The sequence below is a fragment of the Schistocerca americana genome, chromosome 7 (assembly GCF_021461395.2).
Source record: "Schistocerca americana isolate TAMUIC-IGC-003095 chromosome 7, iqSchAmer2.1, whole genome shotgun sequence".
Lineage (NCBI taxonomy): Eukaryota > Metazoa > Arthropoda > Insecta > Orthoptera > Acrididae > Schistocerca > Schistocerca americana.
The window spans coordinates 157,913,214-157,940,939 of NC_060125.1; the positions used below are offsets into that span (position 1 = coordinate 157,913,214).

General features: G+C 43.8%; 1 protein-coding gene across 1 annotated transcript in view; it reads left to right on the forward strand.

Annotated features, from left to right (window-relative positions):
• The window catches only part of LOC124623199, a 184,211-nt gene that overhangs the window by 77,772 nt on the left and 78,713 nt on the right, over positions 1-27,726 (forward strand). Inside the window, exon 3 of the mRNA XM_047149010.1 lies at positions 826-1,005. Coding sequence (XP_047004966.1) covers positions 826-1,005 — 180 coding nt within the window. The remainder of the gene's footprint in view (positions 1-825; positions 1,006-27,726) is intronic.

Below are 27,726 nucleotides of genomic sequence, written 5' to 3' on the forward strand. Positions count from 1 at the left end.
TGCTCTCATTGTTCCGGCTTGCAGGTACACCATGTCCACCCACCCTAGCTACTACACATGAAGAAAACAAACTTCTGAACAATAGACTATGCCGATTCATTACTTCACTAAATTTTTTTATGTTGGCAGTTGTCACTCATCATTTTGGTAGGTGCTTGTGCAACACAACACTGCACGAAAGTGATACTATGTATTACACACCATTTCCAACTTAAAAATTATAAGTGGAGACGTTCTGTGTCTCACCGAGAGAGTGATATGTTGCCTATTTGCACATTTCACTCAAATTTTACCCCTAACCTGGGTTTTTTGCACATTTTTAACTACAGAATTGGAGCCAAAGATGAACATACTTAGGAAATGTGCATGCAAACTTCAAATCCTCATTGTAAACAAGAAACAGATATGATATCCACCTCTCTGTCATGTGTTTTAAGTGAATGATATGATGTGTGTTTTGTGACAAGAGGAAGTTCATTTCAGTAGTTGCATGAACAGTACCATAATTAATACACTGTTTATCAAGCAATTACTGATAATACAGCCAGGCAAATGAAAAATTTGAGCGTTATTATTTCACAAGTATCAGTACACTAAAAGGGCGAGACAGTTTAATATATTTAGGTCACTTGTGTGAAAATAAGCCAGTTACACAGTATTAATTAAACAGGTGAGTGTAGAACTATGCAGTCAACCTTTTGCCATATTCCTGCTGCCTGTATTCTTCTCAGCAGTGGTGGACAGTATGCTCTTACTGGTGAAGTGATTCACACTATCCTTTAAGAACCTTTGCACAAAAGATGCAAATAATTATTTGTGTTTCAGGAGCGGAAGCCTGTCAAAACTTGAATATCTTCATTTGTCGCAAATCTCTGATCTAGGGGATGATACAGTGATAGCCATCTCAACAGGGTGTCCTCAACTGCGAGAGCTGACATTGATTGAATGTGGTGGGCTCACAGCTGTTGCCTTCAAGTTTATCTATTTACTCACAAATCTGGAAAAGTAAGTGTAAGCATTCAGTATTCTGTACGTCGAGGTAATATGGCGATCGCCATCTGACTGCTGTGGGGCTGCCATATATTGCAGGTAGAGCATAGTAGCTGATAGTTCTTGTGGCTGTGCCAGTTAGTGTGAACAGAAGTGGCAGAACTTCCAGTAGTATCAGTATATTTACTTTTTGATTAATCATCTGAGTGATGTCACTGCTGATGATGTATCAGATGTGAACTGTAGAAGTTCTCAGTATATTGGATTCTTGACATATCAGAAAGAGTGATTCTTACTTAAATTTCTACTTTGGGGGTTCTGTTGTTCAATTTTGTGCATAAATCAATACAAGAAATTTGTCATATTTTTATGAAAATGCTTTAAGGTTTCCTTGGCTTTTAAATTGAGGAAGTTTAATGGAGCTGATGTATTGTGTTGATCTTATATTAGTACATGTATCAGTGGTCTTCTAAATTGAAAATAGTATTTGAGTAATAGCAAAACTAACATTTTTAAACTGGTGTGTAGTAACTTAGTTCAGTATTGACTCAACGGAATGATATTGAAAAATTGTAAAAATTTAGGTACCAACAGAAAATCATTAAATGATGAATATGCCTACTCTTCTAATTAACATGTAACAAAAATTGTAAGAGACTCACTTTTAAAACAGAGATATTGTTATTCTGCCTTTATAAGCTCATTTTCTCTTTATTGAAAGTGAGTGGTACACAATTCTTGTCACATAATTACACTAGCATGTGAGAGATGCTTACTTCCAATGTATTTGACACTCTCCTTTCAAAGCAAGAGCTTTATTAAGTACTTGACACTGAAAGCATTTCTGCTTCTCAGTGATAGTGGAGTCAACTTTTGAAAATTGCTACTCATTCAGGATAGAAATAAAAAAATATTCAAGTACTGTCTTACTAAAACATTATATGAGGTTTGAATATCTGAGGTTTAAATATCTGAGGTTTAAATATCTGAGGTTTAAATATCTGAGGTTCTTCCATACCTCTTAAGGATTTGCTCTGTGATGGACAGTTGTGGGAGTTGACAAGTAGGTGGATATTTCTGCTGAGTCAAGTGCCACTGCACAGTGCAAGTGTGCTCCCATTTCCTTGATTATGTAGTAAAAGTGACTTTTGAAGTGCCCTTATACCTGAAGCATCTGCTCCCAGCAGTTCTTAAATTTTAATTCGAATGTTACACATAGCATCACTTCTACCATTTTTTAGGGGTCCATATCTCACTCAGTAAAAATGGAACCATTATAGGATCACTTCATTGTCCTGTCTGTCTGTCTGTCTGTCTGTTAAAAGCCCTTTTTCTCAGGACTGGGTAGACATCTCAGGTTGAAATTTGTCACATACTAAGGTTTTTAGGCCCTTGGTGATGAATAAAATTTAAGCTTCTAAGTTAATGCAAGAAAAAGATACGGCCATTTATGTCATATATTTGATACTCTCAGAAACAAACTCATCAGAACCTTTAGGAGTACTTTCCATTGATTAGAATCATGAAATTTGGCAAGAAGCAGAGTTTCACAGTACAAGTAAAGGAACAGCCCAAAAACTGTTAATTTGTAATTGTACAGCATTTAAAAAATTATTTTTGTATTTGTTATCCAACATCAAACTTGAAATTAAAACACTCTCAGAAATCTTCACCAATATCTTCCCAATATTAGTTTCAAAACAGGCAAAAATAGTAGACCTTCCTGATGTCTATATATATTATTAAACTTGTAGGGAACCCTCAGTGTACAAGTCCTACTTGCACCTGGCTACGTTTTGTAAACTATCTTCACCCATTAATTTTGGGAACAGTGCCTTGCTACATTATTTCTCTCTCTCTCTCTCTCTCTCTCTCTCTCTCTCTCTCTCTCTCTCTCATCACATGCAAATGCGTAGGTACTCACACTCCTGCATACACAAACGTGTGAATATGCACATGACTGGTTTACTTGTTTGAAAGTGGGAGGTCAGTAACCTTTTTATGGCTCAAGGTAGACACGTAATTTATTGTTTTGGCAGTTTCAAAAATATCAGGAACTAAATAAGTTGTTCAGTGTTTGCATGTAAGATGCCCTTTAACGTTTTTAATAAAACAAGGAAAGATAAGCATTTTTAGTACAAATCATTTTATTGTTTCTCAAAGTATTTTACTTTAAAATTAATAAAATAAGAGAAAGGCAGCCTCCCACCTGTAACAGACTGATGTTTGGTGCATGGACAGCTATAACAGACCATAATATTCACTTGCAATCAAACTCTAGATCTTCCTTGAACAGAAAGTACAAAAATTTACACACAGTTTCCCAACCACACACTACCACAGTTGTAGCAACACTTATTACTTATTATTGTTTACTAATTATTAAAAGCAGTTGTCTGGGTTGAGGGATGTGGGGAGGGAATAGGAAAGGGTGCATGAAGCATAGAGGGAGTAGTGGGATGGTGTGAGGTAGGAGCAGGAAAGGCAGATGACTTAGCTCTATAACAAAATGAGACAAAGGGTGTTCTGAGGGGTAAGAGCATGTACAAGATACAAGAGGGGGAAAAGAGCGGGAGAGGGAGATAAGAGTGGGAGGGAAAGAGAAGAGCAGAGGAGTGGTGGGTAGCGGAATGGGAGGAGGGAGAGGGAGGGTACTCAAGGTACCCTCCGCCACACATTGTCAGGTGGCTTGTGGAGTATGGATGTAGATGTAGAGGGAGGGGGTGGGGGGGGGGGGAGAGAGAGAGGGAGGGGGGGGAGGAATTGTCTCGTTAGCGAAACAATGACAAGAGACTGCTATTTGTTGTTACTTACACAGCTGCTTTCTTTGATAATGATCAACAAGAACCAAATAATAGACTGTTTATGATAGATGATGTTCTGAATGAAAGTTTAGCGAAAATTTTTCTCCGTTTGAAAATCTTTGGAGACGCCTCTTTAGTATGTTACGTTCTGCACAGAAATTAGTCATCTTAGATTTAAAAATCTAGTCAGCTGCCATTCTTCATTTCTGACTGTATCACTATTCAGCATAAGAATAATACAAATATAAACATGACATGATATGTATATTCTTGTGCGTTTGCTGTTGTCTCACTCTAATTTCGTAGTTTATTAGACAGACTGGAAGTAATTGAGATAGCAGCAAACATGTAAGAATACATGGCATAATGTTTAAATTCATATTATTCTTAGGGTGAAGAGAATACTGCATGTGATTCATGATTGATAAAAGTTCCTATTAGCAATCATCTCTTGTCACAGGTAGGAAAAAATTCAGATCGTTGATTTGTCCCAAACAGTCTTGCCAGTCGGATTTTCGTAGTACATTTTTAGTGATGACTTCAAATGCGGTGTGTGTTGTTGTTGTTGTTGTTGTTGTTGTTTTCAGTGCGTGGACTGGTTTTATGCAGCTCTCCACGCTTTTCTATCCTGGGCAATGCAGAGTAGCAATACTTATAAAATAAAAATGAAAGTAACTTAGAAATTAAATGCTGAAATTTAAAACAATATTTTACTAGGTTTGTGATACATCTTATATGAAATGTTTAAAATATTTCATGCTTCTGAATCACGATCACTCAATTCTTTGTTACTAATTTCTTCATACAGAGCATTGTCCTCCATACCATCTGGAACACCGGATATCGAACATTTTTTAAATGCTTGTTGCGCAGTCTGATTTGGAATATTCTTCCATGCATCATAAATCCATTGGCACACTTGCGACAAACTTGCACATTTTACACATCCTGTTGGTGTCAGTTGTCTGTTGCTTTTCGAAAGCCAGTCTGTGTACGTGCGTTTAAGCTTGTCCTTAAATGGTTTATTCAAACAGATGTCAAGTTGTTGCAGAATTGATGTCATCCCTCCTGGAATTACTGCCAAGTCTGATTTCCTGTAATTTTCGTTTTACTGCAGGTGTTGTACGGCCTGCGCACGCAACTAATACCAACAGACTGCATAAACCAAGCATTGCGCCAGGACGACGATTCCACACACGCCTAATCTATTCCGGCACCATGTCCTCCGAAAACCAACCAGTTTCATTTGCTCGTACAATTACAGTTTTTGGAAATCCTTCCGATTCCAGTAAAGTCTTTCGCTTGAAAACTAAGAATATGGGTCATTTATGTCCATCTGCTGTGCAAGCAAGCATGACGGACATCCGCTGTTTTTCACCCAGTGATGTGAGAACCCTTATGTCTTTCTTACCTTTGGCTTCAACTGTATAATTATATGGCATGTCAAAATACAGGAGTATTGTCAGCATTTCCTATCTGACCAAGAAGGTATTGCTTTTCCGTGGGCCACCTAATTATGAAGCACTCAAATTCCACAAGTTTTTCTTCATAATTTTTCGGCAGCTTCTGTGCAACTGAAGTTCACTTCCGAAGTGAAAAACCCCAGTGCTTCATAAACAGATCAATCCAGCTGCGACTAGCCTTAAAATTTTCGATTTTTTTGCTCTCTAGTAATTTCATGTGCCTTAATTTTTAAAATTTCGGCATTCTTAGGCAGAAATTTCTGACACTGTTCCTTAACAAATTCATTTAAAATCACTTCAAGTGCATGATATTGGCCACACTTTGGCCCACTAAATGCTTTCCGGCTACCTGAACATTCAAATAATTTGTCTCTCTGCAGTTGCCATCGCCTGATGCTGCTCTCATCAATCCTGTATCGCAGACCTGCAGCACAATTAGAACTTTGTTCCGCAAAAGAAATAACTCCGCTCTTGAATTTGGCACTATAATGAAAGTGCTTCATTATGGTTCACTAACACCAACAAGCACTTCACAAAATTCCATGAAGCAATCGGTGCCACTATGTGAAATCTTAATGGGCCCCAGCATATCAACTCGTGCAGTAATCCTTAAAGCCTTGTGCATTGTTGCTGTTTTTTGTAAAGAAATTTATTTTTGTTGCTACAAAAATTTGAAAGACTGCTACATTCGAAGATGAATGATACGGAATTTCTATTTACTACTTTGGATAATGTAGGAAAATACAATGGTCAAAACTTGGGGCAGAGGAAAGAGCTCGTCTTCTACCCTTTTTTTCTTCTTCTTCTTCTTCTTCTTCTTCTTCTTCTTCATTATTTTTCAGAACTTCCGCTTACTTTGTGCTCAATTCTAAGCTGCAGGCGGTTTTTTGGATTACAAAAACCGGAAAAGAAGTGCGGCTTAGATTCGAGTAAATATGGTATACGGGTTGTCACGAGCGATATTCTATATTTAGGGCTATAACAGGAACGATAATTTGAAGCAAAAAGCTTTATTTGGGCAAATGTCATGTTCTGAATGATTTCCAAGATAGAACACATTTAATGTACACTATTGTTTATGTTCTGTACTATTTAGTACATGTAAACCTACTAACAGACAATAAAACTTCCTGGCAGATTAAAACTGTGTGCCAGACCGAGACTCAAACTCGGGACCTTTGCCTTTCGCGGGCAAGTGCTCTACCAACTGAGCTACCCAAGCACGACTCACGCCCCATCTTCACAGCTTTACTTCTGCCAGTACCTCTTCTCCTACGTAGAGCACTTGCCTGCGAAAGGCAAAGGTCCCGAGTTCGAGTCTCGCTCCTGCACACAGTTTTAATCTGCCAGGAAGTTTCATATCAGCGCACACTCCGCTGCAGAGTGAAAATCTCATTCTGGTAACAGACAGTACTCAAATTTTGATAGTTGCCTTTCTTTCCATGTCAAACATTCCCTCCCATACAGCCATGGCATTTGAGGCGGACATGGGTGTTCAGATGCAAACACTTTACGGTGATACACCACCATTCTTACCTCATCTTCACTGGACTTAATTACCCCTCCAGCCTCATTCAAAAGCAGATTTCCTTCTCCATCATATTCAGTTCTGGTACTGATGATCCCTCCAAAAACAACTTATGAGCACTCCTCTCATCACTCAGCATGTCCTGGCCTCAAATGTATTAATCAGCTGCTTTGACAAGATTAAGACTTCCTAAACTCATGCCCTGAAATGAGGTCCATTATGTCAGACATTTTTTCCACTAAACCTAGAATAGTTCCCCCTCCCCCTACCCCCTCCTCCCCCATCTCTGCAATATACTGCTTAGACCCTATCATCCTTATGCACTTATTCCCCTGAGCCCTGTAACTGGCAAAAGATGTATTATCAAAGAGAGAGCCACCTGTGGAATGATACACCATGTACCAGCTGGTATGTAAACAGTGTTCTGCATTCTGCATTGGTGTGACTACCACCAAGTTATCAGTTAGGATGAATGTGCACAGGCAGAAGGTGTATACTGGCAACACACAATATCCCATTGCAGAGCATGTTCTCCATCTGACTATCATGGCCTTGGAACCTGTTCCACCACACATGCCATCTGGATCCTTCCCCCAGGCACCAGTTTCTCAGAAATCTGCAGGTGTGAACTAGTGTTACAAGATATCCTTGGTTGTCGCCATACACTTGGCCTTAATGTACATTAATTATTTTCTTTAATTTCCTTGATTGCAGCATGTCTTTCTAGTAACTATTACTGTCTTCATTCCCTTTTAGTTTTCTACATCTTTTATTTTATTTTCTGACCTGTCTGTCCCTCCTCCTTGCCAAATATAAATGCACTTAGCTTTCAGCTCTTATTAACTCTTATGTGATGTTTAATCAGTAACCCATCTTTCTTATTACCCTGTCTTTCATCTTTAAGCTCTCAGGTTTTCAAATCTCAAGCAGTGAAGTCTCTAACAACCAATCTTTCCTTCTTATTCCTTCCAATAAGTCTCTCTTGACACGGTGTTCTGGGCAACTTCTCTGAACTCTCCCATTTCCTACACCTTGCAAGTCCTTTCCCTTCGTCCCTCTTCCTTCCTGTTCTACCCCTCTGCCAGAAGAAGAAGAAGAAGAAGAAGAAGACACTGTCTTTGAAAGCACATTTCTTTAACCTGTACACATGTTTTCTCCTGCTGTTGCTTGGTAAGTAGGTTTTTTGTTTATCCAATTGAAAAATACATATCTTAAAACACATTCATCTCTAAGCATTATTGTACATGTCACGTTACAACTGTGGTACAGTTCACAATGAATATCCCATCATCAACTTCAATGCATTTGTGCCCTCCTTGGGAACATGTTGGGTTGCTTGTCTCAGTGTGTCTTCCTAATTAGGACCAGAGCATCCATGATGTGATGAAGCAGTTCATCTCACGTGTCACCTATCATTTGTTCACCTGAGATTTCATCCAGCCCCATAAACAAAAATCTAATACCGTAAGGTCTGACAGCCTTTGTGGGCAGTAAGTTGTACTACCTCAACCGATCCAACAATTAGGGTAAGTGCGGTTGAGATGTTCCCTTACACATCTCGTAAAATGCATAGTCACGTCGTTATATTGAAGTACATTGTGCCTCATGTGGCCAAAGGAATATCCTCAAGGTGTTCAACAAATTAATTTTCCACAGAGTGCGAGTAATTGTGTTCTGTGATTTGGTCTTATAAAATGAATGGACCTACCAACATGTTACTGGTCATGCAGCACCAAACATTGATTGAAAGAACAACTTGGAATTGGTTTCCACTGTAGCCTGTAGGTTTTCCTGCAATCATCAATGATCATTACATGTGTCGTTGATTCCATTCCATACAGACATGGCTTCATCAGTGAATAGTATTAATGGAAGAAAATTATGATAGTCATTTAACGGTTTACAGAAATCTTTCCATGTGACATTGTAGCTCATGTGGAGTTTGTGGATGTGTTGCATGTAAAATGGGTAAAAGTTCTCCACCCACAAGTAATGTTAATGATAGACATGTTCATAGGACATTGATATGTGCAGAAAGTCAATGTGAGCTGGCAGTAGAACTCCACTGCATCATTTCAACAATGTGTAACTGTTTCTGCACAAGTTATTGTACTACACATTCAGAAGAAAAATGGGAATAAGTTTCACACAGTGTGCTGGAAACTCTTAAAACACTCCACAATTAGGAATTTGATGATGTGTTGGAGAGCACTGACAATATTCTTAGAAAGCAGCAGTAACATTACCATCACAGTACCCATAAACGTGTAGCCATATCTGCATATTCTTCATGAATGTAGCTGTGTGGCATTTTAGCCAGTGCATGTACAAACACAAGTAACTGATGCTTCTCTGTGATACAGTCTGTCTCATGCACAATTTCACTCAGAACTGACCAAGAACAACTCTGAATTCATTGGGCTAGTTTAATGGCAGAAAGACATCTCAAGCAAAGAAGTTGAAGCAACAACATAGGTTGGGCTAAAATAAAACTGAAGGAAGTTGGCTGGTGTGGTATTACAGCCAAGTTTCTGGTGTTTAAAATTCAAATAGTGCTTTTTTCAATTAATCATCCTGGCTGTGCTCAGATTTCCTCCTACCAACGTGTAACCAACACCTAAATCCTGAACTGAAATCAACCAGTTTCAATTTGTAGCTAATTAGCAGATTTGCTCATCAATAGGTGAAGTTTTGCTTTCTTTTTTCGTTGTGAAATTACTGATTTTGCCAATAAAAGTCAAAGATGCTGTTTATTTTTGCAGATTATTTAAATTTAAATGCTATCAGGCTCCACCCTTAGTCTTCAATAAACACACCATAGGGAAAATGAATTTCATTCTGACACGGGAAAAATCCATATCACTCAGCAGGTAAACTCAGTTAAAATGTTACCCACACATTAAAGAATCACTTTATATTTCTTAACTGGGTAGGCAGAGAAATAAATTCCACTTCATAAAAGTTTTATTAGTGTCATACACACGTGTTATATAGGAGATACTGACTGAAAGATGACAGAAAGCAAACAGTTTACTATATCGTAACACGTACGTTTTGAATTAATTTGATCATTCATTTTATTAAAATACAATTATTTTATCAATTTTATAATGAGATCCAGAGGGGGACAACAGTTATCAATAATATCTTCTTCTCACTGCTGGCTGTTACTTGGGTTGCAGTAGTGGTCAACATGTCATCTCCAACAGCAGCAATGAAGATGCTGCTATCAACATATTGCAGCTCTCTCAATCTCTGCTTGAAATGTAAGAAAACAAATATCTCTGTACAACACAGCTGAAATAAAATAACAAAGGTAGAAACACACATTAAACTCACCAACTTAAGAAACAGTAAATATATTTTAACACTTTCTAACCTGTACATACTGTGTGGTAAAATCCCGGAGCGACAGCCGCTAATTTTTCTGATCAACCTCGCTTGCCCAGCCTTTCAGGTGTTGCGGGGTCCTAAATATTAATGAATAAATTACTCGAACTAACATTTATCATGAGGTTCTTATTACACTCATTACTAAAGTAATGAGTGTTTCCCTGCTATATGAGAAGACACAAATTATTTCTTTATACACACACACACACACACACACACACACACACACACACACACACACACACACACACACACACATATACATTCACTACGTTCTTTGAAAAGACTAGGTAAATAAATGTCATGTTTTAAAACCTATGTTCATTTGAGGAAATGATATAGAGTTACTGGCTTTGAGCCATTATATCCTCTACCACTAGTTATTTACCTAACCGTATGCCTGATAGCACATGAGGCATAACAAAAAAACTAATATAATGCAGTGTCCTATTTTATAAATTTCTGTTGATTATATTATTGACACTCAATATGTATATATACTTAATTATACATTATTAAAATGGTATGTCCATGTATTTTTAAATTTTTGTGCCTGCAAGATTTACGCATATTAATTTTAGTAGAACCTACAAACAAGATCAATCGTCACCAGTTATTTAGCAATACACTACAACAAAGCTTATCTTTCCACTGTGTCATTATTCCAATGAGATCAACCACTGTGATTCATCATCATCGTCCACAACTGTGCCAACTTCTCTGTGATGTTCTTACTGGGAGAGCAGTATTCCAGTGTCCAGAAACCATGTGGGCAGACACATAACCAATTTTAATTACAGCTTGTAAAGTTTGCATATTCTTAATTCTGATGCACATCAACTAATATACAACAGCCCTGCATGAACTTTTCTTCTGAACAACAACAACAATATATTGCGCAAATGGCTGGAAGGCAGCGGCATACAGCTAACACTCCATGGGGCCTCGGTATGGAATAAAATGCTACTTTGTATACTTGTATATCACTCCAGATCAGTGAGATGTGTAATATGTGGAGCATGTAATGTACCTTTCAGTTAGCGTTGCTATCCCACAGCAGCCCCTAGCTGTCAGCATGTACCTACTGCCTCCATGCAGCCACCTACATCATCTCCATATCCCCCCACCCCACCCCCAACCCCCTCACCCGCCCCTCTCACTACAAAAGGTAACCTAAACTTTTGGTCGAAGTAACACCTTAATCAGAATGTTTGCCTTTCATTCATTATTGTGGCCAAGCACCACAACACTTCACTTAACATTCTCTTTATAATTATCTCCAGTATTGTACCTCATGCTCGTAACGGGAAGCAATTTTTGACATTGATTGTGCATGCTATTGTTTAAGTTTTGATCTTATCACATTCTCATTCATTTTTACAAGTTTATAGCAGTAGTGTCATAATTTTTCTACTAGTCAGAAGAGGACTTACCACTGTGAGTCAGTAAAGGACTTAAAAATACTTATATAAAAGATAGTACTCTATTAGCCAGAGAGAGAGAGAGAGAGAGCGCTTTAACAGCATCACACATATTTCGTTCTTTGTCTTTTACACTCCTGGAAATGGAAAAAAGAACACATTGACACCGGTGTGTCAGACCCACCATACTTGCTCCGGACACTGCGAGAGGGCTGTACAAGCAATGATCACACGCACGGCACAGCGGACACACCAGGAACCGCGGTGTTGGCCGTCGAATGGCGCTAGCTGCGCAGCATTTGTGCACTGCCGCCGTCAGTGTCAGCCAGTTTGCCGTGGCATACGGAGCTCCATCGCAGTCTTTAACACTGGTAGCATGCCGCGACAGCGTGGACGTGAACCGTATGTGCAGTTGACAGACTTTGAGCGAGGGCGTATAGTGGGCATGCGGGAGGCCGGGTGGACGTACCGCCGAATTGCTCAACACGTGGGGCGTGAGGTCTCCACAGTACATCGATGTTGTCGCCAGTGGTCGGCGGAAGGTGCACGTGCCCGTCGACCTGGGACCGGACCGCAGCGACGCACGGATGCACGCCAAGACCGTAGGATCCTACGCAGTGCCGTAGGGGACCGCACCGCCACTTCCCAGCAAATTAGGGACACTGTTGCTCCTGGGGTATCGGCGAGGACCATTCGCAACCGTCTCCATGAAGCTGGGCTACGGTCCTGCACACCGTTAGACCGTCTTCCGCTCACGCCCCAACATCGTGCAGCCCGCCTCTAGTGGTGTCGCGACAGGCGTGAATGGAGGGACGAATGGAGACGTGTCGTCTTCAGCGATGAGAGTCGCTTCTGCCTTGGTGCCAATGATGGTCGTATGCGTGTTTGGCGCCGTGCAGGTGAGCGCCACAATCAGGACTGCATACGACCGAGGCACACAGGGCCAACACCCGGCATCATGGTGTGGGGAGCGATCTCCTACACTGGCCGTACACCACTGGTGATCGTCGAGGGGACACTGAATAGTGCACGGTACATCCAAACCGTCATCGAACCCATCGTTCTACCATTCCTAGACCGGCAAGGGAACTTGCTGTTCCAACAGGACAATGCACGTCCGCATGTATCCCGTGCCACCCAACGTGCTCTAGAAGGTGTAAGTCAACTACCCTGGCCAGCAAGATCTCCGGATCTGTCCCCCATTGAGCATGTTTGGGACTGGATGAAGCGTCGTCTCACGCGGTCTGCACGTCCAGCACGAACGCTGGTCCAACTGAGGCGCCAGGTGGAAATGGCATGGCAAGCCGTTTTACAGGACTACATCCAGCATCTCTACGATCGTCTCCATGGGAGAATAGCAGCCTGCATTGCTGCGAAAGGTGGATATACACTGTACTAGTGCCGACATTGTGCATGCTCTGTTGCCTGTGTCTATGTGCCTGTGGTTCTGTCAGTGTGATCATGTGATGTATCTGACCCCAGGAATGTGTCAATAAAGTTTCCCCTTCCTGGGACAATGAATTCACGGTGTTCTTATTTCAATTTCCAGGAGTGTATTTTGAAGAATGATTTGACTGGATCCACACTATAAAGACTTCTGGCAACTCCACAAATTGTTTCTTGTAGGGGTAAAGCTTTGGCATCTTGTGGACTATTTGTGGACTCTCATAGAAATGAAAATAATTTTTCCTTTTTTTTTTCCGAACTTAAAGCTGTGTTTTGACCATAAGAAGATCCCCAACCTGAAATGCCAGTTCCTACTTTCTCATTATGTTTACCCAATCTTTGTCCTGCATGATGTCCTGTGATGAAGTATACAAAAAAAAAGCCCATGGAAAGTAAATTCCATAGTCCTTCTGGCATTCTCTATTTTTAAACTAATGATATTTCGAGATATGCCTAGCACATTTTCTCATGCCAAAATTACCGTGATCTTCTTGTATAGGTAACTAGTTCTTCAGTCATTGAATATGGTACACAAAAATTCTTCAGGGATTATCTGCATTGGAAGCATTCCAATAATGTACAGGGTTATTACAAATGATTGAAGCGATTTCACAGCTCTACAATAACTTTATTATTTGAGATATTTTCACAATGCTTTGCACACACATACAAAAACTCAAAAAGTTATTTTAGGCATTCACAAATGTTCGATATGTGCCCCTTTAGTGATTCGGCAGACATCAAGCCGACAATCAAGTTCCTCCCACACTCGGCGCAGCATGTCCCCATCAATGAGTTTGAAAGCATCGTTGATGCGAGCTCGCAGTTCTGGCACGTTTCTTGGTAGAGGAGGTTTAAACACTGAATCTTTCACATAACCCCACAGAAAGAAATCGCATGGGGTTAAGTCGGGAGAGCGTGGAGGCCATGACATGAATTGCTGATCATGATCTCCACCACGACCGATCCATCGGTTTTCCATTCTCCTGTTTAAGAAATGCCCAACATCATCATGGAAGTGCAGTGGAGCACCATCCTGTTGAAAGATGAAGTCGGCGCTGTCGGTCTCCAGTTGTGGCATGAGCCAATTTATTCGTCGACTTCCGCGGGCTACGCGTGAAACTTGCCCACACGCGTTCAACCGTTTCTTCGCTCACTGCAGGCCGACCCGTTGATTTCCCCTTACAGAGGCATCCAGAAGCTTTGAACTGCGCATACCATTGCCAAATGGAGTTAGCAGTTGGTGGATCTTTGTCGAACTTCGTCCTGAAGTGTCATTGCACTGTTATGACTGACTGATGTGAGTGCATTTCAAGCACGACATACGCTTTCTCGGCTCCTATCGCCATTTTGTCTCACTGCGCTCTCGAGTGCTCTGGCGGCAGAAACCTGAAGTGCGGCTTCAGCCGAACAAAACTTTATGAGTTTTTCTACATATCTGTAGTGTGTCGTGACCATATGTCAATGAATGGAGCTACAGTGAATTTATGAAATCGCATCAATCATTTGTAATAGCCCTGTATATTTTTATACATTAACGATTGTTGTTGTAAATTATTCATGGCTTTCCTGTACTTCATGTCTTTAATTACTTTACCTAAATGTGGGTCACTTATTTGTTCAGATTTTATGGAGCTAGCTGACTGCTGTGTTCCCCTATTAAAAAGTAGATTTGATGTTTGGTTCCTTGTCCTTCCGTAGAGTTTGTTTGACACATTCCTTTGATCAAGCAAGACAAAGCATCTGGCTCAACATTATACTCTCATTTTATATATTTTACTTCAAATTCAAATGCTTGAAGGCACATTACCCAGGGCATCAACTTATGATGCAGTAACCAACAGCTCATTGGCCAAGACAGTGTGTAATGGTCCGCATATACTATGGTTTTTCTACTTGCTAACAAACAAGGAACCTGTCGGAACCGTCAAGTCACAACAAGAGCTTCCTTTCCTGTAGTATAATAATTTTTCTCGTGCTTGTTCAATAAATAGCTGCAAAAGCTATAGGATAATGTAGCCCCTCTTCATTACTTAATTTACCTTTGAACATCTAGCAAGCCACTCCATAATTGGAGGCGTATGTTGCCATTTTAAACCCCTGCACAACTTTGCCAAGAAACAAAATCAATTCATTTTAGCATGTCTTTATATTATTAAAAATATGGTCATCTTCTTCTCCCAGTGCCATACAGATTTTTGTTCAAGTAAATCTTAGTTTTGGGAAAGGTGAGGTGAGTTCCCGATAAAACTTGTCTTAAAAATTCCCACCAGTCCCAAAAACAACTTTCTTATTCCTTGGACTGGGACACTGTGAAATGGCTTCCATGGAAGAAGGGTACAGTCTAGCACATTTACTGTCTATAACATTACAAAGAAATTTCACTTCCTCTTTTCCAAAAAATGATTTTGATAACTTTATTGTAAATCCTTTCTCTTTTATCTTCACTAGTGACATTTGTGGTACTGATATGTGCCCTCTGTGTCTTGCTTGTAACTAATATGTCATCCAGGAAGAGAATTACTTTCTGCAACATTTGTTCCCCTAAAATTAAATATAATGCTCTGATTAATTAAAGAAACTGAAATATTTAACCCAAAATGTAGCATTCCTAACTGGTAAGGCCTGCTTTGCTTTCCATTGCAGATGCATCATTTACAGGTGGTGAAACTGTTAGAGAGAAACCTTTTGGTGCAGATGTCATACAGTTTTGCATGCATTTGAACCAGTACTGGAAATATTGCGTCAACTCTGATGTTGGTACTTTGAAAATGTTGTTTCAGGATGAATCAACTGCATGAAGTGATGAAAATCAATGTCCACACAATTTTTAACAATGTAGGGAAAGATAAGATATCTACTTACTATAAAGAAGACACGTCAAGTTGCAGACAGATGTGATTAAAAGACACTCACATATAGCTTACAGTCACAGCCTTCATCAGTAAACACACACACACACACACACACACACACACACACACACACACACAAAAGACCACGAACTCCAGTATCTCGGGCCGATATGCTTCACAAATTAACTATGTTTGTTGGATCTGGTTCATCTTCGATCACTCAAAATAGTTGACTGCTACGTAGTTTGCAGATTGTACAAATATATCAGAATTTACTTTTCTGTTATGGTGACGTATAAAGATTTTGTGTTTTCTTTGTTGTGTTTTTTTTATCCTTGCACGAGTTGACATGGGCCTGTTTTTGAGGTTTGGTTAAACTGTGTGGTGAAGTGGCCCTGGTTGGAGAACCACTTCTGAGCAGGGCTGGGTTGTGAGCTAGAAGTTGGTCTAGTGATGACAGAGCCCCTTCCCCACGATGGCTGCGTGTTGACGTCCTCCTATTGTGGTAGGTGCTGCCGAACTGTGAATACCACTGCTAAAATTTGTGTTCATTTATATGCGTTGGAACCTCGTTTATTGTGCCGACACACTGCTTCTAACCATGTGCGGAACAATGTATCTGTGGCCGGGGGTGTGGAAACCACTTGGCCTGTCTACATCTACATACATATTCCGTAAGTCATTTTATGGTGCTTGGTGAGAGTGCATTGCACTACTAGTCATTTATTTCCCTTCCTTTGCCACTCATAAATAGAGCAAGGGAAAAATGAATGTCTGTATACCTATGTGTCATGCACGCCCAAATTTCCTTGATCTTCATGATCCTTACATGAAATGTACATTGGTGGCAGTAACATCATTCTGCAGTGAGCTTCAACTACAGGTTCTGTAAAAATTCTCAGTAGTGTTCCTCAAACAGAAAATCACTTTTCCTCCCAAGAGTTCCCATTTGAGTTCCTGAAGCATCTCCGTAATACTTGCATGTTGTTCAAACCTACTGGTAACAAATCTAGCAGCCTGCTTCTAAATAGCTTCAGCATCTGCCTTTGATCTGACCTGGCGGGGTGTTCCAAACACTCTAGCAATATTCAAGAATAGGTCACTGGTAACCTATATGTGGCCCGCTGTAAGGATCAACCATACCTTCCAACAATTTGTAAAGATCAACCATACCTTCCAGCAATTCACTCAATAAATGGAAGTCAGCCATTTGCCTTCCCTACTACAATTTCTTTACACACCCCATTCCATTTCATATTACTTTGTCTCCCCTGCGGGTTCGGGGGTAAGAATAGGGCCGCGGTATTCCTGCCTGTCGTAAGAGGCGACTAAAAGGAGTCTCAAACGTTTCGGCCTTCTGTGATGGTCCCCTCTTGGGTTTGACCTCCTTTTTTTTCCAAATTTCCGTTGTTAGTGCGTGCCATTTGGGGAAGGACACCTTACGTGGTGTTTTTCTATTGGTCCATCATGCTCCACCATCTTGTATGTTACCTATTGTCGTGTGGGGGGGGACTACGCCCAACATCTTCTGGGTTGTCTCCTTCTCACCTTGTGCGCACTCTTCTTCTTAGCGCCCACGACAACTGTGGACCCTTTCAACACCTAAAATCCAGCACGGTAGCCAGTCCATTGTGGTGGGGTCGTCATGTACCCTCTTGGTGGTAGCCCCCTGACCACGCAGGGATCGCACTACAGATGCCAGAGCTGTTTCCTCCCCATGCATGCCAAGGAGTATGTGCCCATCTTGTCTGGGGCATGGGGACTCCGGGCAACAGGATATCGGCCAGGTACCCGTTGCTTTGGCTGGGTGGCGCCCTTGGGGAGAGCCCTCGTTCGGAGTAGGTGGCATCTGGGCGGATGTGGCGCAATGAAGCGCAATAAATCACACCAAGCTGGTGGTCGCACGGCCACCAGCGTCTCTAAGCGAGGTAGAGTAGACTTTGATGCTGCGCAATATGACCCTCAGTCGTTCCCCTCGTTGGCTGCGCCATGGGAGGGACGCCGATCTAGAGCCAAGAGGGAGCCTTACGTACCGCAATACCTTGTCTGCAGCAGGACTGATGGTGACTCCTTTCTTACGACGAAGCCTCTGTTTTTTGTGGAACACCTGGAGGATAAGTTTGGGGAAGTGGCGGGGTTGTCTAAAATGAGGAATGGGTCCATCCTCCTCAAGACGTCCTCCCCAGCCCAGTCACGAGCGTTGCTCTTGTGTGATAAGCTGGGTGACGTCCCTGTTACCGTCACTCCCCACAGTAGCTTAAATATGGTCCAGGGGATTATTTACCATCGTGACCTCTTGTTACAATCCGATGACGAGCTGAGAGCCGACTTGGAACGACGTGGTGTACATTTTGTCCGTCGTGTACATAGAGGACCCAAGACCAACAGGGTGGCCACCGGTGCCTTTATCTTGGCCTTCGAGGGTGATGTCTTGCCCGAGAAGGTCAAGGTGATGGTTTACCGTTGCGACGTCAAGCCATACGTCCCTCCCCCGATGTGGTGCTTCCAGTGCTGGAAGTTTGGGCATATGTCCTCTTGTTGCCCATCCAGCGCTACATGTCGAGATTGCGGACGCCCCTCTCATCCCGATTCTCCATGTGCGCCTCCGCCTGTATGTGTCAACTGTGGGGAGCACCACTCTCCATGCTCGCCGGATTGCCCCGTTCTTCATAATGAGTGGAAGATCATGGAATTTAAGACTCTGGACCGGCTTACTTATCGAGAGGCAAAACTGAAATATGAAAGGTTGTATCCTGCTTCTATTCGAACATCTTATGCTGCAGCCACGTTATCGTCGCCCACGCGAGCGACGGTTGTCGCCTCATCTGTGCCGCCTTCAGTGGGCCCTCGGGGCCATGTATCTCTGTCTGCCCCCCTCGTGCCTGGGGGCAAGCCTTCCTCTGTTGCCCCCTTAGCAATTGGGGGCAAACCCTCTTCTGTCGCTCCCCCCACGCTTACTTCGGGAGTGACATCTGCTCCACAAGCGGGAGGCTCGATCCCTCCCCCTCCTTCTCCGCAGGCGTTGCCTCCGCCGGTTCCTCTCTCGCGGAAGGGGTCCCTCGGGGCTCTCCCTTCCTCCATTTCTTCTCCTACCCAGCCGGATGTCAGCCAGTGGCTGAAGGTTCCGCCACCTGCTGATCGTAGGGCTTCTGCGTCGTCGTCAGCCTCCGACACTCCTTCAGAGAAGCTCTCCCAGCCCTCTCACCCTAAGGGCCGACGTGAGAAGAAGGAACGGAATGTGTCCAAGAAGAAGGACGTTCCGGCGGTTTCAGTACCGCCTGCTGTACATAGTCCTGGCTCCGGGGATGAGGTGGAGATCCTTGCCTCTGCCGCGGATCTTGCCCTCACGGAACCCTTGGGGGCCTCTCCTATGGACTCAGCTGACTCTCCCCCGGTGGCGGCAGTTGGCTCTGAGGCGCTGTCTGCCTCTTAGTCGCATTCATGCTCTCCCAGTCCCTTCCTGCTTCCATTCTCCAATGGAACTGCGGCGGTTATTTCTGCCACCTGCCTGAGCTCTGGATGCTTCTGAGTGTTTCCCCTGTTCTCTGCACTGCTCTGCAGGAAACTTGGTTTCCGGCAATGCGGACCCCCGCCCTTCGCGGTTATCGGGGATACTATAAGAACCGCGCTGCCTGTCAACGAGCGTCAGGTGGGGTTTGCCTCTTTGTTCACCGCTCTGTCTGTAGCTCGCCAGTACCCCTTCTGACGCCTTTAGAGGCAGTCGGTGCCAGGGTTGAGCTCTCGCCGGCTATTACTGTTTGCTCTGTTTACATTCCTCCGGATGGGGAGCTCCCCCGACATGTCTTGGCTGCGCTGCTGGCTCAACTCCCGCCACCTTTGCTGCTTCTGGGCGATTTCAATGCCCACAACCCTCTCTGGGGTGGGACTGTCTCCGATGACCGTGGTCAGGCCGTGGAGCATGTGTTGGCTCAGCTCGACCTTAGTCTCTTGAACACCGGTGCTCCCACGCATTTCAGTGTGGCCCATGGCTCGTTCTCAGCCATCGATCTCTCTATTTGCAGCCCTGGACTTGTCCCATCCCTCCACTGAAGAGTGCATCCTGACCTGTGTGGTAGTGACCATTTTCCCATCTATTTGTCACTGCCCCAGTGTCATTCTTCTGGGCGCCTGCCCCGCTGGGCCCTCCACAGGGCTGACTGGCAGGCTTTTACTTCCGCTGCAACCATTGAGTCTCCCCCACAGGGTGACATTGACGAGGTGGTCCGTGTTTTAACCACATCCATCATTTCAGCGGCCGAGGCTGCCATCCCCTGTTCTTCTGGCCTCCCTCGGAGGAAGGCTGTACCCTGGTGGTCGCCGGAGATTGCTGAGGCTATTCGCGACCGTTGGCGGGCTCTCCAGCGTCATAGGCAGCACCCGTCTCTCGAGACCCTCATCGCCTTTAAGCGGCTCCATGCCTTCGCTCGTCGTCTTATTACACGGCGTAAGCAGGAGTGCTGGGAGCGGTATGTCTCATCCTTGGGCTCCCGTGTCTCCCCCTCGCTCATGTGGTCCCGGATACGGCGGATTTATGGACACCAGACCCCTATGGGTGTCCCTGGGATCTCCTTGGACGGCGCTGTCTGCACGGATGCTGCCGCCATTGCTGAACACCTTGCTGCGCACTTTGCTAAGAGCTCTGTGACTGCAACTTATCCCCCCGCCTTTCGCTCTCTCAAGGAGCGAGCCGAGCAGACGCCGTTATCGTTCCGCACGCGTCGTTCTGAAAAATACAATGCTCCTTTCAGCGAGAGGGAATTCCTCGCTGCCCTCGCCGATTGCCCTGATACAGCACCAGGACCGGACTGCATCCACGCACAGATGCTGAAGCATCTCTCCAGGGACTGCCAGAGACACATCCTCACCATCTTTAACCGCATTTGGAGCGAGGGCGTGTTCCCGTCGCAATGGCGAGCGGGTCTTATTGTCCCCATCTTGAAGCCCGGTGCGGACCCACTGGTGGTGGACAGCTATCGTCCCATTACCCTCACCAACGTTTTGTGCAAATTGCTCGAACGTATGGTGGGGCGGCGTTTGTGTTGGGTCCTTGAGTCGCGCAGTCTCCTTGCTCCATCCCAGGGTGGCTTCCGTCGGGGCCGGTCTGCCACGGACAATTTGGTGCGGCTGGAATCTGCTATTCGTACGGCCTTTGCCCAACGTCAGCATCTCGTTGCTGTATTTTTCGATCTGCGGAAGGCGTATGACACCACTTGGAGGCATCACATCTTCGTCACGTTGCATGAGTGGGGTCTTCGTGGTCGGCTCCCGGCTTTTCTTCAGACCTTTTTATTGCGTCGCTCTTTCCGGGTGCAAGTCGGTGCCGCCTCTAGTTCATCTTATATACAGGAAAATGGGGTCCCGCAGGGCTCGGTGTTGAGCGTCTCCTTATTTCTAGTGGCCATTAATGGTCTGGCTGCAGCCGTGGGGTCGTCGGTGTCTCCTTCTTTGTATGCCGACGACTTCTGCATCTCATTTAGCTCCATGACTACGGGAGTCGCAGGCTGCAAGTCGCCGTTCGCAAGGCAGCATCATGGGCTCTGACTCATGGTTTTCAGGTCTCTGCAGCCAAGACTCGAGTTATGCACTTCTGCAGGCGTCGGACGGTCCACCCTCATCCTGAACTTTACCTCGACGGCCACCTGCTTGGAATGGTGGACACTTGCCGCTTCTTGGGACTCGTGTTTGATGCCCGGCTCACGTGGGTTCCTCATATTACTCAGCTGAAGCAAAAATGCTGGCGGCACCTCAACGCCCTCCGCTGCCTGAGCCACACGTCTTGGGGTGCAGATCGCTGCACGCTGCTGTGATTGTACAGAGCCCTTGTGCAGTCCTGGCTTGATTATGGGAGCCTGGCCTATGGGTCTGCATCACCCTCAGTGTTGAAGTTGTTAGACCCCATACACCACTGTGGGGTTCGGCTTGCAACTGGCGCTTTCCGTACGAGCCCCGTGGATAGTCTACTGGTGAAGGCCGGGGTTCCCCCGCTGCGGATTCGCCACCATCGACTGCTTGCCGACTATGCTGTCCACGTGCATTTCTCGCCTGGCCATCCCAATCATTGCCTGCTTTTCCCTGCTGTGGTCCTCCATCTGCCCGAACGGCGACCTCGGTCTGGGCTTTCCATAGCTGTCCGCATCCAGCCCCTGCTGTCGGAACTGGGCTCATTCCCTCTTCTGCCTCCCTTCCGGGTCCGTGCACCTACGCCTCCCTGGTGTTTGCCCCGGCCGTCCGTCCGTCTGGACTTGGCACAGGGACCCAAGGACTCGGTTCCGCCTGTGGCCCTCCGTCGCCATTTTCTTGCGCTCCTCGCCTCATTTCCGGGCTGTGAGCCTGTCTACACTGATGGTTCCCTGGTTGATGGTCGCACTGCCTACGCTTTTGCTCACGCTGCCCATGTTGAACAGCGCTCCTTGCCGGCTGGCTGCAGTATTTTTACTGCAGAGCTGGTGGCCATATTGCGCGCTCTTGAGCATATGCGTTGCTGCTCAGGTACGTCCATCGTCATCTGCAGTGACTCCCTGAGCAGCCTCCAGGCCATCGACCGCTGCTATCCCTCTTCTCCTCTGGTGTCCTCTATTTGGGAGTCTGTTTCCACCATTACCCGCTCTGGTCGTTCGGTGGTCTTTGTTTGGACGCCAGGTCACGTTGGCATCCCGGGGAACGAACGTGTTGACAGGCTGGCGAAAGGGGCAATCGACGTCCCAGCTTTGGAGATCGGCCTTAACGGCTGGCGATCAGCAGCTGGTGTTGCGCCGTAAGGTGCTTGGGATGTGGTCTGTTGAGTGGCGTGGCATGACAGCCCCGAATAAACTGCGGGCTGTCAAGGAGACGACCGATGTGTGGCGCTCCTCCCTGCGGCCTTCTCGCAGGGACTCTGTAATCTTGTGTCGGCTGCGCATCGGCCATACCTACCTGACGCACGGCCATCTTTTGCGTCAGGAGGATCCCCCCCTGTGTCGGTGTGGGTCCCGGCTTACGGTCGCCCACATTTTATTGGAGTGTCCCCGACTGCGCACCCTCCGGCAGTCTTTTAATCTCCCGGGCACTTTGCCTTTGGTTTTATGTGACGATGCCTCCATGGCTGACAACGTTTTAAATTTTATCCGTGGTAGTCCTTTTTATGGTTCCCTTTAGGGAGGTCCTGCTCCTTTCCCTTTGTGTGTCTCTTGTCCTCGAGTCTCTCATATTTGGTTGCAGATTTTAGTGTGTAGTCGGTTGGTTGACTCTTTCCCTTTTTTGTTGTCATGGTCAGTCAACCAGTCTCCGGCCTTCTTCTTTTCTTCTGTTTCCTTTTGTCCGGTGTTCATCTGTACTCTTCGTGTCTGTAGTGTTCGTTACCGCATTTGTGTTCTTTTAGGGCCTGGGGGGTGTCTCCTTCACCTTGGGGATTTACCTGCTTCATGCATTTCTGTCTCGCCTGTTTTTGGAATGGGGGACTGATGACCTTAGCTTTTTAGTCCCCCTTAAACATCCCAACAACCACCACCACCATATTACTTTGTGAAGTTATGCCTAGACATTTAATCGATGACTGTTTCAAACACAGTACTACTAATGCTGTATTCCAATATATCAGGTTTGCTTTTCCTACTCTTCTGCATTACATTTTTCGTTATTTAGAGTTGGGTGCCACTCGTCACATCTACTACAAATTTTATGTAAGTCATCTTATATCCTCCTACAATCCCTTGACAATGACAACTTTCCATACACCACAGCGTCATCAGCAAACAGTGTACTTTCGTTAGTAGTCTGCAGTGGGGCAGCGTGTCAAATGTTTTCCAGAAATATAGGAATACGGAATCTGCCTGTTGATTTTCATCCACAGTTTACAAGGTGTGAGAAAAAAGCAAGCTGAGTTTCACTCGAGGGATGCTGTACTGCAAGATCCCCTTATTTCCACCACGTTAATAGGAAGGTAGTGCTTGGCCTGGTCTTCTCGCGGTGCAGAAACAATCCTGTTGCCGCAAGTGGCATGACAGTGCCTTGGCACTAACTAGCTGTTCATGGCTTTGTCACCTACTGTGACTGAGCTGCTATGTCCAAAGAAATGCCCATGGCTGAGCTGCTATGCCCACAGGAACGCCAAAAAAACAGTGACAGATCTTAAATACGTCTCTCCTTCAGGAGACCCAATCCCTGGGTGTCTCTACCGTAGACCGGTCTGCAACAGAACTCAGCATACGTGGACAACAATCTACAACATTTACAGTTTTCTCTCTGAGTACTAGACAGCTTGAATGACAAACTTCAGTGGGTGTGAATTGACCATGTAGCTTTCAGCCATCTGGCTGCAGCCTTTTCTTACAACTAACATGTCTAATCTCCCACTGTCAATAATTGAAAACCTCAGTATAGGAAAGGGATAACTCGCATTTTATAAATGTTTCAGGAGACACAAAAGACTAATTTAAAAAATCATGCTATCATTTATACAGGTTGATTTAGGATCTAAAGGCTTCTTTGTAGACAGAAAAGCAACAAAAAATGCATAGATTTTTAAGTAATCAGCAAATGAATAAAAAAAAGGAAAGAAGTTATCCCTATTTTGCACAGAACAAAAAGCTATATTTAATTCACCTGCTATAGTCAGAAAGTGATTGTTAAATACTGCACATATATCTGACTTACTGGTAAAAGAAAAAAATCTTGACTACTTACAGACTTCATAGCCTCTACCTTGAACTGTTGGCCAGAGACTTTATTCATGACTGACCAAATGGTTTTAATTTTATCCTGATAATTAGCTATTCTATTTGCATCCCACATGCCCTTTGCCTTCCTAATGACATTTTAAGCTCCTAACAGTAGTGACTCTAATGGACTACTGCAGCTTGGTTGTCACTACATCTAACATTTTCATATAATTCCTGCTTTGATCTGTGTTATCTCCTTATCCCAGAGTCAGCCATCCATGTTGCCTGTTAGTGCCAGTACCCTGTTTTAAACATTCTAGTGGAAAGTAACTTTTGAAATGAAAGAGAAATGTATTGAGCAAAGCATTGTAGTTATGCCTTTTATCTGCACTATAAACTCCCTACAACTCATGTAAATTTGATGAGGTTTAAAAAAAGCCTCTGTTGTCACTGGATTAACATTTCTAAATAGTTTGTAATTATATTTAATGTGTGTGTGTGTGGGGGGGGGGGGGGGGGGGGGGGCGTGGATGCGGAGGGAAAGGGGGGGGGGGCGTACAAATTCCTGTTAATATAGGTTGTGTGTGTCATGTTTTGAAAGGCCATTTATCCTATTATTAACAGAATGTCCCTGTAGTTATGTAGACTGAACAGAAATGTTGTCTGTAGTTGTGTTGTTGTTGTCCTGCACTCTAGTTAGAAGGAATACAGAAGGAAACATTCCACGCGGCAAAAATATATCTAAAAATAAAGATGCTGTAACTTGCTAAACGAAAGCGTTGGTATGTTGTTAGGAGACAATAAAAAACACAAACACACCCACAATTTTCAAGCTTTTGCAACCCACAGTTGCTTCATCAGGAAAGAGGGAAGGAGAGGGAAAGACGAAAGGATGTGGGTTTTAAGAGAGAGGGTAAGGAATCATTCCAATCCCGGGAGCGGAAAGACTTAACTTAGGGGGACAAAAGAATTTACAGGCAGCCGATGCTGCCAGCCATGGCTTGTGTGTAATTGAAAAATGAAGTTACCTCTGGGAGCTAAGAAAATAAATTAAAATTTCCCTACTGACTGGCTCATCCTTTACATACTTTAGCAACAGACAGCAAAAGGTCATTATTCACAATGTTGAGAATGGCTGCAATGTGGGGTCTGAGTGGGGTATGGTCAAGTGGGGGGTGCCCCAGGTAACAGTGTTGGGGCCACATCCTTTTGTCTTTCCCTCTCCTTCCCTCTTTCCTGATGAAGCAACCGTGGGTTGCGAAAGCTTCTGTATCCCAGCATAGAAAGTCTCTGAATTGTCACATTGTCTAAGTCATGCTCTGATACACTGATAATTTCGGAGTTAACATAAACAAGCAGTTCATTAACTTTACCTCTACTGTTTCTTATATTCTGATGAAATATGTTAATTGCTTCATTACTCAGATGCCTGGCCTTCTTTGAAGGTGGTTCTTTTGCTAGAGAGACTGCCATTAAACAGAGATACCTGTCAGCTGACTTCATTCACTACAGAAATTTTTCGAACAGTGATACCCCCCCCCCCCCCCCCCCCCCCCCCCCCGTTTACACTCTCAACTACAAGCTTTGCCATCCTACCTTTCCGGTACCTACTGTGATGCGGGCCATGCCTAGTTAAGCCAAATGTATTGGTAGATTCAGCTGACACCACTGCAATGTGAGGTCTGCCTTCTTTCATCTGTGTACTCTCAAGCATCATATTAATGTACCTAACATCAGCATTAAGATGACACTAATCATAATGCTGAAATAGCACTCCTAAAAGTCTACTTTGCTTGGAGCAGTTTGCTCCCACCACTATGGTGATACACCATGGAATGGACCCAGTGTGGTACTCCTTGGTGAAAGTAGGGTTGAGGTTCCAGGATATCACACAAACAACCCTGGACATTAATTTTACCGAAGAACAGCTGAACTTTGCATGTGTCTTTGGCAGTCTGAATCACTCTGACTGGGTGTATTGTAATCCTTTCACACTGACAGTCCTAAGAGTTTTTTCCAGTGCCATTACCGTATGCATATCCCCATCCTCTGATATTAGCAATATTTCTCTTGTCCTTACCCTAATGAATTTTTCTGAGGTTTCCCACTTTAGTGGGTAAGGGTCAACAGTGAAACATGTAAATCATACATGACCATTACCAAGCGGGAACTCGAGCAGCACTTATTGTCATGCTTGGTCCATCCTGACTTCCACTGTTGCTACATGATAGTACAGTGGTAAATTCTGCTTGCTTGGCCCTGGTTTGAGTTCCGAGTCAGGTGATAACTTCTATTGCACCATCTGTAAACTGATAGGGTACTGCTGCAGTGCTGGATTTAGCTGTCCATAAACTGCATGGTTGAAAGGCTTCTTGTAAACTTGGCGTTACTACTCCCTCACCCCAAAAGCTGTTGGCTAAGAATTGGATGGCTGAGAAAAACATAGTGGCATAAGTCAAAATAGCTACTTGTTCAATAATGAATGTTTTGCGTTTGACACTATAAAAAAAACTAAACTGTGGAGAGTAACTTTGTTGGTAGTTTTTTAATAGTTACATACTAAATTTATCTTCTAAATTAAACAGGAACATTTTATTGTAACCTTTGTATTATTATGTATTTTCCTTTAGGGGAAATACAGAGCTACACAGCTGGGCATATAAAAAATGTCCTAAACCACATTTAGTTTCAGTATTAAAAAAAAGATTATTTTCATAAGATATTTATGTTTAATAACACACTTATACAAATATTGTTAAGAGCCTAATGTACTTCTTACTTTCAAATTTCTTCTTTATTCTCCTCAGAGATTACATTAGTTGATGGGCTGTTGTCTTATTCATTTTGATTGCTTCTTACATTTCTGAAAAAGAGCATGGTTCATGGACCATTGTAAAATTTCTCTTGTTCAGTTGGAGCAAGGCTATGACGTCAACCCCATTTCTCAAGTTGTATATAAAACTCTTCAAATAACATTTCTTCATTCAGTATGAACTTGCGTATGATAGAGTACTCCTTTTTCCTAATCAAAGCAAAGCCACTGTGTTTTCAATCAGTTCACTTTGTCTTCATTTACTTTTTTGTTTGTTTTGTTACTGCCTTTGTCAATTTTTCGACACTTGGAAGCTTGTCACCTTCCATTCTTACTAGCATCATCTAGGGCGAGGACAATTTGATTTCATGGTGCATG